Here is a 12,755-nt window from a genome sequence, read left to right as displayed (position 1 = left end):
TAACACTATTATTAAAAAAAAAAAAAAAAAAGTAGTGGATGTGGGTGGGTTTTTTTTTTTCATGTGGGTGTTTTAAAACTAAAGTAATATCATTTTAATCTCTACTCTAAAAAATGTAGAAAATATTAGCTGGAAATATACTCATATTTAGTGAATGAGAATAGCTCTTAGGATTTCTCTTCTGATTACTCTCATGCTACTGTTCACTACTTACCTTCCTCTGTGTTGACTGATTAGCCTTGTCTTTGACTTCTCTTTGTTTTTTTCACAGCAATGGCCGAGCCGTGCACTACAACGGCTCCAGTTTATTACAGTGGAAGAGCGTTCGCTTAGACGTGACTCTCTCTCCTGGTGAGTGCGGTGGGAGTTTTTTTTTTTAACCCTGTGTATTTCTGTTGTTCCCAGGTCTGGGTCAAAATAGGTTAAAATTAATGAAACTTGGCAACTGAAAACAGACACTGTCTTCCAGTGAAAATGAAATACTTGTCATTGTTGTCCCCTAGTTTACACAAAACCTCTCATTTTATGAGGCACTGTTATCATTAAAGCCTCCATCTGGTAACTTAGGAGTCACATTGACTTTCGTTCCTCCATCATCAGAAGAATCTGAGATTTTGCTTTTCTCCAAAATTTGGTCTTTTATCAGCTTTTCATTGATGAATAGCTTGAAAAAAAACCCTCTACCAGTTGCCTTGAGGCACTCAAGAAATTCATTATCAATAGGTAAAGATACATGCTGTAGACTTTGCTCTTGGTAGCCTAAACATCTGGTCCAGCTTCGTCACATCTTCTGCCCAGATGTTTCAGTCACGTAGTCAATTCAATAAAAAGAAAATCTTTCCCCTCTTCTTTTTAAGCCTCCATATAACTAACTTCATCTGGTAATAGTAGATGAATTGGGATCAGTCCTACCTGCTCCAGAAGTAGCAAAATATAGACACTGTCCTCTTGACATTAGAAGCAGCCAAACATGTTGGCTACTTATTTTCAGACAGTACATCTTAGCATCATCTCTGATAAAACTGAAATTATTAAGTATAATAGATGATCTTGGATGCTTGCGTAGGGGTTACTAAGTCACTGAACCCAATAGATAACTTCTTGTAGCAGTCTGGGGGGTAATTTTGCTTATCCTTGAGAGAGCTGTTTATTAAATTGCACTTTTCCAGTGAGCATGGTATTTTCAGCTATGGTCAAGTTATGCCTTGGAAATTACTTCCTGGCAAGTTGTTTCTCTCTTACTTTATGGAGAGAACTCTGTAATCTCAGCTGAGTACTTAAGTGCTTTAAGCACAAAGCGAGGGGTAGTAGAGACAGCAGGGGATCCATAGTGGGCGTTCTATTCGTTTGTTATAGTTGATTGTTATTTTGTTTGATCATACTTTAGTTTTTGAGAATATTTTGGACCAGACCTCAAGCAAACATACTACCCCTTTCTCAGAGAAATGTGTCTGTGTGGGAATAGGAATTAGGAACCCACTTATTACAACAGGATCCCAATCTCTGTACCAACACTTTCAGTGTCTGTTGACCAGCAGATACTCTTTGAGCATCTCCTACATGCTGGGCCCTCTTCTGGGCCCTTCGGGTGCCATAGTGAACAGTGACAAGTCCCCAGCCATTGGGAAGCCCAGCCTAGTGGTTTCAAAATCATATGAGACTCTGATCAAAAACAGAATCACAGAACTTCATGCGCTTATTGGAGAGTTTACAACAGGTTAATTTTAAAGCTACGTGTGCTACCAGCTTGCCTGAGACAGCCTCTAATAGTGCTGATGTGGTGGATATGGTCCCCTTGGTTCTTTAAGTTCTACCACAATATCTAGTCACTTCATCAGAAAACAGCTTGGCTTATATGATCTTCGCTTCCTGCAAAAATGCCTTAAATACATGTGAGTAAGGGGACAGAATGTGATTTAGTGCTGTATGTTTAGCTTACATTGTAGGTTGAGTTTAAAATTATATTTTTTTAGATCCTTTCTAAGTCTTCTGCAAACTTACTGAGAAAATAATACCTTTTTACCTTTATGCATAAGTAATCTGGTACACGTCAAAAGAGAAAAACTTGTATTCCTCTATTAAAAAATCATACCCCCCCCAAAAAAAATCATACCCAGTGTTTTCCCTTTTTGTCTTGGCTGCCTGGAAAATAAAAGCTAAATTTAATGTGTAATTGTGGTAAGTAACTTAACCTCAGACACTAGGTATTTTTGTTCTTCTAAACAGAAATTGTTTATTTCTATTGTGTTACTCTCTCTCTATATAAATACAAGGTACTCCATATCTTTTTCACCTGTAGCTGATGGCATGAATAAATAAAAGCCAAGATAGTCAATGATATGTAGTCTCATGCCAGTTGCAAATTGAAAGTTTAGTTAATAGTCAATAAAAGGAAAAAAAAAAGTGTTTCCGTCCTGTTCTCTGCCCTAGGTGACGTGGCAGGAATTGGCTGGGAGAGAACCGAGGGAACGCCTCCTCCTCCAGGGCAGCCAGCCAAAGGCCGAGTGTACTTCACATACTGCGGGCAGCGCCTCTCACCGTATCTTGAAGATGTCTCGGGTGGGATGTGGCCTGTGGTTCACATTCAGAAAAAGGCAGGTTATCTTTTTGGGAAAGGAAACAAAATTCTCCTCAGTAATTTATTCCATCAAGAATGGAAAAATTAAAGACACCAAACGTGGCCTTGTTGACGTAACATGTGGTGCCTGATAACAGAAGGAACCACAAACAAACCTGAAGAAGTGGGTCCTTCCTTTGCATTGAACCTGAGTGCTTAACTGCTTTGACTTCCTTTTGGCAGTCTTTCCAAAACTACAATGCAAGGGACACTAGTGTTCTTTCCAATGGCAGTAAAATGAGTCTGTCATTAAGTAAGTTTTGAACGTGACCATCTCGGGTCACTTTAGTATGTCAGAAGCTCAGAGGAATCCTTCGGTAAAGATTCAAAACTTCAACTTTATTTAACCCAGCATCCCTGCACATATACTTAATCATGGAACTCTTTTGTTTTTAAAGGAGCATCTATTAACAGTTAATGTTCTGTGAAACATTACTACTCACTACACGGCGGTAGCTCCCAAGTCCTTATCTCCAGCCCAGATCTCTCCCTAAATTCCAGACACAGATATTCAGCAGTCTAGGCAACATTTAGAAATAGATGTTCCATTGGCATGTCAAAGTTAACATGTCTAAGACTGAGCCTAACTCTGCCCCATACCCTAACCTGCTTCTTCCCTAGCCTTCCTTGTCTTGGGAAGTGGCACCTCCATCCTTACAGTTCTAAGGCCAAAAACCTTGGCATCCTTCTTGACTTCTCTTTTCCTCCTGCTCCACATCCAGTCTGTCAGCAAACCTTGTTGACCCTACCTTGAAAATGTATCTGGAATCTGACCACTTAAGTCATGGCCCAGCCACCCTTATCTTCTGGGTAGCACGTTACAATATTCTTCTATCTCCCTTCCCTACCAGCCCCTTAGTTCTTGCCCTTTTACACATCTTTTCAACACAGCAGCCACAGTGATTCCTTAAAAATGTTGGTTAGATCATGTATGTCACTCCTCTACTCTCAACAAGTCAGTGGCTTCCCATGTCTATGTTGTAAAAGCCCAAGTCTTTATAATGACTTAGAAGATCTTGTAGAATCTGGCCCTGTACCATGCCTCTGATAGTAGCATCTTTTCTCACTTTGTGCAGTGAATTAAAGATGTCAATAATTTAAGGCAGCCTGTTCTATTCATTCATTCAGCAAATATTTATTGAGTACCTACTATATATTAAGTAGTGTGCTAAGCTCTGGACATATAATAACAATGAGCAAAACAGATATGGTCTTTGTCTTCATGAAGTTAAAACCAGTTGGAGGAGTCAGACATTAGTCAAACATTTGCATAAATATATATGTGTATGTATATAATCACAAACTAATAAACACTGTGTGTATCAGTCAAGGTTCTCCAGAGAAACAGAACCAATAGGACAGAGGGACTTCCCTGGCAGTCCAGTGGTGAAGACTCCATGCTTCCACTGCAGGGAGCACGGGTTCCATTCCTGGTCGGGGGAACTAAGATCCCACATGCCACGTGGTGTGGCAAAAAACAAAACAAAACAAAAAAACACCCCACAATAGGAGCTATATATATATATATATATATATATATATATATATATATATATATATACAGAGAGAGAGAGAGAGAGAGAGTGTGTGTGTGTGTGTGTAGACAGAGGTGGGAGGGGAGATTTATTTTGAGGAATTGACTCCTGTTAGTATGGAGACTGAGAAGTCTCATGACCTGCTGTCTGTAGGCCAGGGACCCAGGAGAGCTGGTGGTGTGATTCAGTCTGCGTCCTAGGAGGGCAAGAGAAGATGGGATGAGATATCCTAGCTCAAGCAGTGGTGCAGGGAAAAAGGGTTTAATTCCTCCTTCCTCTGCCTATTGTTTTATTCAGACCCTCAACGGATTGGATGGTACCCACTTACACTGGGGAGGGCCATCTACTGTGTCCACCGATTCAAATGCTAATCTCACAGACACACCCAGCAATAATAATGTTTAATCTAGCACCCCGTGGCCAGTCAAGCTGACACTTAAAATTAATCATCACAATATGATTGAAAATTGTAGACTTTATGGAAGCAAGTACCAAGCAAATCTGATCACATCCCCATTACCCTGAAGAAGTGATGTTTGAGCCAGGTCTGGAATATTAACCAGTTTAAATGGACAAAATTGGAGGAAAGAAAGTTCCAGGTGAAGGGAACAGCATGAGCAGTGGCATCAGGTAGAAAGGAACACTGCTGGAAACAAGAAAGGTCACTGCGTTTGAGCAGCAAAGAGCATGAGTGCCAGGCGAGGGGCAGTGGGGGCCGTGCAGAGCTCGAAGCGCCTGCGTCCACAGGTGCACCAGCCCCTCTGCCTGGTTCACAGACTCTGCCATGAAGTTCACCTCGAGAGGTTAGAAATGAATGCATAAATAAACCTAAGTCCTTTCAAGTCTTTTCTTTGGTCTCCTTTCCAGAACACCAAGACGCGAGCTAACTTTGGCTCCCGCCCATTTGCCTATGCTGAAGGGCAGGCCCACCGCAACGCTGCCGACCTGTGCACCGACCTGGCAGAGGAGATCAGCGCTAACTTCGAGGCCCTGCCCTTTGCCATGGCATCTGACAGTGACAATGATGCTGGCACCAGTATTGCGTCAGACCCGGGCACTCACGGGCCACCGTGCCGGATTGCTGCCGTGGCCACTGCTCAGCAGCGTAAGCCACCTCCTCCCAAGGCCCCACTGCTTCCTGGGAATGCGAATGCTGTTAACTCCATAAATCCATTTAACTTGGACATACCCCAGTGCCCACTGGTAATGGGGTAACAGGCCCGGTGAAACAAAATGGGGAGCAGGAGGAAGCATGGCAGGCTAGAAAGCGCGTCCCCCACATACAGGAAGCCTGCCCGCGACTCAGGGCCAGCAGAATATTGCCACATGGAAATGCAAGTCTGAAAGATTGTCTACTTTTATAAGACAGCTAAGAGCCCCAGAATTTTACATAAAATCTCCTAATTTTAAATGTTAATCATTTTTTAAACTTTTTAAAAACTGAAGCCATCAAAGAATAATAAAATGTTAATTGTGGAATCTAGGTGATGGGTGTATAGGTGTGCATTAAAAAACATTCCTGATAATTTGAAAAATTTTATAATAAGATTGAATAAAAGTGAGCTTCCCGAAATGAGATGTCTGCAGCCATATTTGGCCTTTGAGATACTGGTTTGAAAATCATTTTAAGAGTCTGTCTAATTCTTTATCATGTTGAAGAACCTTCCAAAGTCTTCTCTGAGTTGAATGAATTATGCCCATAAAAACTATTTTAAGATTCCCAAATAGAAAATGATAGATGATTAGTTATTCCTTGATACTGAGCTTTAAAATTTCTCCAAGAACTAAGAGTCTTTCTATCACACAAATTAGGAGAATCTGGTCTGTCCAAGGGTAAGAAGTTCATGTGCTCTTGCCTAGAATTCACTGTCATTGTGCTTTGTTACAGAATATGATAGTGACACTTCCTGTCATTATAAAGTAGAGCTCAGCTATGAGAATTTCATCACCTCTGGCCCAGACCCCCATCCGCCCCCCATTGCAGATGACGAAAGTGATGACGATGATGACGATGACATCCCACAGGTAAGAGCCCCACTTAAGAGCGTTTGCTTAGCTCCCTGGTGACCAGGACAAGCCACGAGGAATATTTTGATCTGAGCGTGCAAGGCTAGAGTTGTTACGCTTTCGGTTATGTCATTGTGTTGGAACAGTGGCTCTGGGGTATTCATTTTTCTAAACCACATATCAGTAGCCATATCTGTTTGGTTCTATTGCCCAGTAGCGATCCGGATGTTAGAGAAATAAAGTACTTTGATAGTAATTCAGCAGTAAAGTTGTGGATCATGTGAAGTGTTTATATGGCTTTAGAGGGAAAGGAAGAGCTTGCCCTAGGCCATCTGTTGCCTCCCCTGGCTTCTGAGGGTGTAGTTAGTTTGGTGGTCTGCACGGTGTGTTTCTGTCACTGGCATTTGAGGGGGGTGAAGACCTCAGGGTGAGAGCTGTAAGTCAGGGAAGGACTGATTCTTGTACAAGGCGTTCCTTCCCTGTTCACGTTTGCCTTCTCCTTCCAGGAGGACCACTACGCTCTGCTGGTGAAAGCATGGGAGACCAAGGTTTTTCCTACTATCCGAAGACGCTTCCGCAATGAAGCAGAGCGGAAATCGGGCCTGGACCAGATAAAGGGTGCTTTACAACTAGGTCTGGTGCTTTTTGTTTTCCTAGGGAACTCACTTCATGACTTGAAGAGATGTGTTTAGATGAAACTCAGGACGTAAATCAGAAAAGAGGGGCTCATCTGAAGTTGGGCCAGACTTAACAATGTCTTCTACCTGGGCCTTTACTGAACTCTATGGTCTTTTGCTTTCTTTGCTAGGCTTTTCTTTGCTTGTCAGTTTGACTCAGTATTTTGGGTTGATGGGCTGCTAGAATGAAGCTGGCATGGTTATACTAGGAAGCTGGATGGCCTGATGGTTAATAGCTTGGGCTCTGAAGTCACACCTGTGCTGTTTACCAGCTTGGTGACCTTGGGAGAGTTACTTAACCTTTCTAGACTTCCCTGACCTTTCAAATGGAATCAATAATGGTAACCACCTCATATGTATATGAAAAATTAACAAGTTAATACAGATAAATCTTTTAAGAACAGCGTCTGGCATATGGTCAGCATTCCGTTAATGTAGTTCTAAATGTCACAGTAACAACGATGATGGTGAGATTTTTCTCCCACTGGGCACATAGAATAGTGCAAAGTTTGACTGCAGACAGTGGATTGTTAGGGAGTCTTAAGTGTAGATAGCTGGTTTCTGTTTTCAGGCTTCTCCTCATCTGTGAAACACCTGCTTTGGGAGATGCAGAGATGCCTTTTCCCAAGAGGCACAGCTGCCCTTCCAGTGGAGCATCAGTTGTGTTTTCTTTCATCATTGTGGCAGTCAGAGGTGGTGTAAGGAAATAGTATTTGCTCTTTCTCCTCTTAACTTTTGTCCTGACTGAGACTAGGAACAAGTAAGGAGAAGAACCACCAAAAGACCTTTATTTCTTGACCAACTGATATACCGAATCCCTGATTCCAGCGATAGCTGAGTAATTCCTTTTTCTCAGATTGGTGTCAGGACTAATCTGTGTGTGTGTGTGTGTCTGTGTGTGTGTGCATGTGTATATATATGTTTTTTTTTTTTCTTTTATGCTTCCTGTCCCCAAAGCTAAGACCTATGACAGTGGAATGATCGTGTTTATACTTAACCTGTGGGAATAGCCACACATCCTATGACATGGTGTAATTACTTTCTGCTCTTATCAGAGCCCTCTTTTAGCTGCCGACCCAAACCAGGACAGATAATTAATATTCTTTTTTCTTCTGTCCTAAGGGTTTCAGGCAGCGGGAGCAACATTAGGAAAATCCTCGGGTAGGAGTCAAGTTGTGTGGTTGAGGGAATGGCAGCGAGGCCAAGCCAGTGTCTCTGAAGAGGAGAGGGTGAGGGGGGAGCAGCAGGAAAGAGATGAGAGGAAGCAGGGAGAAGTGGCAGCCTCAGCAAGGACTTTGGATTTTATTCTGTGTAAAATGGGGAGCCTTTGGGAGGTTTTAAACAAAGGAACAAAGTGATCTGCTGTAGTAGATCCTACAGATAGAAAATTCGTTCGTCTCCGTTCACTCTCAACATCTGAAAGAAAATGCTCTTTCAGACTGCAGAATAGACCTCACCTTGTTTTCAGATAACTTTCCTTAATCAGTGTGATGCCTTGAAGCACCAGAGCAGGTCAGTGGCTTTCAGAGTTAGGAGGCTTTGTTTCAGTTGTATTTATTCAGTCAGCGGTTCATCCATTTACTTATTCACACATGCAACACATGCCTCCCAGGGTCAAGCCATTTGCTAGGGATTAAGGACTATCCTGCGAGCAAGACACAGATGCTTCCTTCTCCCAGAGCTCACATCCTAGTGGGAAATAGGTAATGAAATGACGCACTACATTGTGGGAAGGGCTGTGTGGTTGATCAGGAGACCGCCGTGGGTATAACTGGGGTGCCCAGTCTAGCTTGGCCCCTCTCCCAACATAGTATTGAAGCCGAGACCTGGGGCTAATTCAGCAAAAGCGGTGCTGTGTTTAGAAACATGAGGCGCTAGCTGTTGAGGGAGACTGGTGCTTCTTGCTGCTCCGGGAGGGTAGGAAAGGGAGAAAGAGTCTTTACAGTATAAGGGTGGAAAGCTCTTGTATATGATCATGGGTTACTGTGCCTTTATTTTCACATAAGTTCTGCTTAACTCAGGATGTCTCTTTCTTTTACCATTTGGTCCCAGAGCCATCCTGAATGTCTGTGGCCAAGTGTGCCTTCTCCTTCTCTGCTCCCAGTTTGCAGGAGGGAAAATGTGAACAGCACAGCAGGAAATTTGATTATCCAAAGGTGGCTGCCAGACCAGAGCCAAACCGATGACTCCTGGCCTCCTGAGTCACCCAGAAATACCTCTGGCCTCTGACACAGTTGCCAAGGCGTCTTCTCGGGACCCATCCATGTGGCCATGGCAGATCATCTGAACTATGTTAATTTAAACATAAAATATTTACCTTTCAAACACAGTCTCCTTCAATATAACCGGGCAAAGGCTGAAACAAGAACAGGGAGATGGCTCTAGTGCTCAAAGGACGACCTCTGTGAGGGTGGGTCAGCCTCCTGTTGTCAGGACCCCAAGAAGGGCAATGAAACCATCTCGGTGCTGTGCATGCTTTAATTTCACATTCTCCCCATAGTCCCAGATTCCTGCTTAGTAGACAGCAGAGTATTTTTTTCTCTTATCCCAATTCCTCTGGAAAATGTTATAAAAGACTATTTTTCCATAATCTTCTGATATCAGGCCACAGTTCTTTTTTTTTTCAATCTTTTGAAAACTTTTTATTATTTGAAATTTTTTTGAATGCTCAATATTTTTATTAAAAGAATTTTTTAACATCTTTATTGGAGTATAACTGCTTTACAATGGTGTGTTAGTTTCTGCTGTATAACAAAGTGAATCAGCTTTACATATATCCCCATATCTCCTCCCTCTTGCATCTCCCTCCCACCCTCCCTATCCCACCCCTCTAGGTGGTCACAAAGCACCGAGCTGATCTCCCTGTGCTATGGGACTGCTTCCCACTAGCTATCTATTTTACATTTGGTAGTATATATATGTCCATGACACTCTTTCACTTCGTCCCAGCTTACCTTTCCCCATCCCTGTGTCCTCAAGTCCATTCTCTACGTCTGCGTCTTTATTTCTGTCCTGCCTCTAGCTTCTTCAGAACCTTTTTTTTTTAGATTCCATATATATATGTGTTAGCATATGGTATATGTTTTTCTCTTTCTGATTTACTTCACTCTGTATGACGGACTCTAGGTCCATCCAGCTCACTACAAATAACTCAATTTCGTTTCTTTTTATGGCTGAGTAATATTCCATTGTATATATGTGCCACATTTTCTTTATCCATTCATCTGTCAGTGGACACTTAGGTTGCTTCCATGTCCTGGCTATTGTAAATAGAGCTGCAATGAACAATTGTGGTACATGACTCTTTTTGAATTATGGTTTTCTCAGGGTATATGCCCAGTAGTGGGATTACTGGGTCGTATGGTAGTTCTATTTTTACTTTTTTAAGGAACCTACATACTGTCCTCCATAGTGGCTGTATCAATTTACATTCCCACCAACAGCACAAGAGGGTTCCCTTTTCTCCACACCCTCTCCAGCATTTATTGTTTATAGATTTTTTGATGATGGCCATTCTGACTGGTGTAAGGTGATAACCTCATTGTAGTTTTGATTTGCATTTCTCTAATGATTAGTGATGTTGAGCATCCTTTCATGTGTTTGTTGGCAATCTATATATCTTCTTTGGAGAAATGTCTATTTAGGTCTTCTGCCCATTTTTGGATTGGGTTGTTTGATTTTTTTGGTATGGAGCTGCATGAGCTGCTTGTAAATTTTGGAGATTAATCCTTTGTCAGTTGCTTCATTTGCAAATATTTTCTCCCATTCTGAGGGTTGTCTTTTAGTCTTGTTTATGGTTTCCTTTGCTGTGCAAAAGCTTTGAAGTTTCATTAGGTCCCATTTGTTTATTCTTGTTTTTATTTCCATTTCTCTAGGAGGTGTGTCAAAAAGGATCTTGCTGGGATTTATGTCATAGAGTGTTTTGCCTATGTTTTCCTCTAAGAGTTTGATGGTGTCTGGCCTTACATTAATGTCTTTAATCCATTTTGAGTTTATCGTTGTATACAGTGTTAGGGAGTGTTCTAATTTCATTCTTTTACGTGTAGCTGTCCAATTTTGTCAGCACCACTTATTGAAGAGGCTGTCTTTTCTCCATTGTATATTCTTGCCTCCTTTTTCAAAAATAAGGTGACCATATGTGTGTGGGTTTATCTCTGGGCTTTCTATCCTGTTCCATTGATCTATATTTCTGTTTTTGTGCCTGTACCATACTGTCTTGATTACTGTAGCTTTGTAGTATAGTCTGAAGTCAGGGAGTCTGATTCCTCCAGCTCCGTTTTTCTTTCTCAAGACTGCTTTGGCTGTTCGGAGTCTTTTGTGTTTCCATACAAATTGTGAAATTTTTTGTTCTAGTTATGTGAAAAATGCCATTGGTAGTTTGATAGGGATTGCATTGAATCTGTAGATTGCTTTAGGTAGTATAGTCATTTTCACAATCTTGATTCTTCCAATCCACGAATATGGTATATCTCTCCATCTGTTTGTATCATCTTTAATTTCTTTCATCAGTGTCTTATAGTTTTCTGCATACAGGTCTTCTGTCTCCTTAGGTAGGTTTATTCCTAGGTATTTTATTCTTTTTGTTGCAATGGTAAATGTGAGTGTTTCCTTAATTTCTCTTTCAGATTTTTCATCATTAGTGTATAGGAATGCATGGGATTTCTGTGCATTAATTTTGTATCCTGCAACTTTACCAAATTCATTGATTAGTTCTAGTAGTTTTCTGGTGGCATCTTTAGGATTCTCTACGTATAGTATCATGTCATCTGCAAACAGTGACACCTTTACTTCTTTTCCAATTTGGATTCCTTTTATTTCCTTTTCTTCTCTGATTGCTGTGGCTAAAACTTTCAAAACTATGTTGAATAATAGTGGTGAGAGTGGACAACCTTGTCTTTTTCCTGATCTTAAAGGAAATGGTTTCAGTTTTTCACCATTGAGAACAATGTTGGCTATGCGTTTGTCATATATGGCCTTTATTATGTTGAGGTAAGTTCCCTCTATGCCTACTTTCTGGTGGGTTTTTATCATAAATGGGTGTTGAATTTTGTCGAAAGCTTTTTCTGCATCTATTGAGATGATCATATGGTTTTTCTTCTTCAATTTGTTAATATGGTTTATCACATTGATTGGTTTGCGTATATTGAAGAATCTTTGCATTCCTGGGATAAACCCCACTTGATCATGGTGTATGATTCTTTTAGTGTACTGTTGGATTCTGTTTGCTAGTATTTTGTTGAGGATTTTTGCATCTATGTTCGTCAGTGATATTGTCCTGGAGTTTTCTTTCTTTGTGACACCTTTGTCTGGTTTTGGTATCAGGGTGATGGTGGCCCCGTAGAATGAGTTTGGGAGTGTTCCTCCCTCTACTATATTTTGGAAGAGTTTGAGAAGGATAGGTATTAGCTCTTCTCTAAATGTTTGATAGAATTCGCCTGTGAAGCCATCTGGTCCTGGGCTTTTGTTTGTTGGAAGATTTTTTTTTTTTTTTTTTTTTGCAGTATGCAGACCTCTCACTGTTGTGGCCTCTCCCGTTGCAGAGCACAGGCTCCAGATGTGCAGGCTCAGTGGCCATGGCTCACGGGCCTAGCCGCTCTGCAGCATGTGGGATCTTCCTGGACCGGGGCACGAACCCGTGTCCCCTGCATCAGCAGGCAGACTCTCAACCACTGCGCCACCAGGGAAGCCCTGTTGGAAGATTTTTAATCACAGTTTCAATTTCAGTGCTTGTGATTGGTCTGTTTATATTTTCTATTTAAAATATACACAAAAGTAGAAGAAATTATATAATGAATCTGCATTACCCATCACCCGACTTCAGGCAATTTTCACCGTATTGCCAAATTCATTTTACTGCACCTCATACCCTCTACCTTTTGCTGATTATTTTTTACAACTTTATTTAGATACAATTTGTAT

At 41.3% G+C, this 12,755-nt stretch overlaps 1 protein-coding gene across 5 annotated transcripts in view; it reads left to right on the top strand.

The window, feature by feature from the left end:
• The window catches only part of HECTD4 (HECT domain E3 ubiquitin protein ligase 4), a 190,370-nt gene that overhangs the window by 131,729 nt on the left and 45,886 nt on the right, over positions 1-12,755 (top strand). For all 5 annotated transcript variants that reach the window (XM_030860500.2, XM_030860498.2, XM_030860497.2 and 2 more), the window contains exons 48-52: positions 272-351; positions 2,431-2,594; positions 5,020-5,257; positions 6,041-6,177; positions 6,666-6,792. In XM_030860500.2, the coding sequence (XP_030716360.2) occupies positions 272-351; positions 2,431-2,594; positions 5,020-5,257; positions 6,041-6,177; positions 6,666-6,792 (746 nt within the window). The remainder of the gene's footprint in view (positions 1-271; positions 352-2,430; positions 2,595-5,019; positions 5,258-6,040; positions 6,178-6,665; positions 6,793-12,755) is intronic.

The sequence above is a fragment of the Globicephala melas genome, chromosome 13 (assembly GCF_963455315.2).
Source record: "Globicephala melas chromosome 13, mGloMel1.2, whole genome shotgun sequence".
Classification (NCBI taxonomy): domain Eukaryota; kingdom Metazoa; phylum Chordata; class Mammalia; order Artiodactyla; family Delphinidae; genus Globicephala; species Globicephala melas.
The sequence above is the reverse complement of the archived record's forward strand: the minus strand, read 5'-3'. Positions and strand labels throughout refer to the sequence as shown.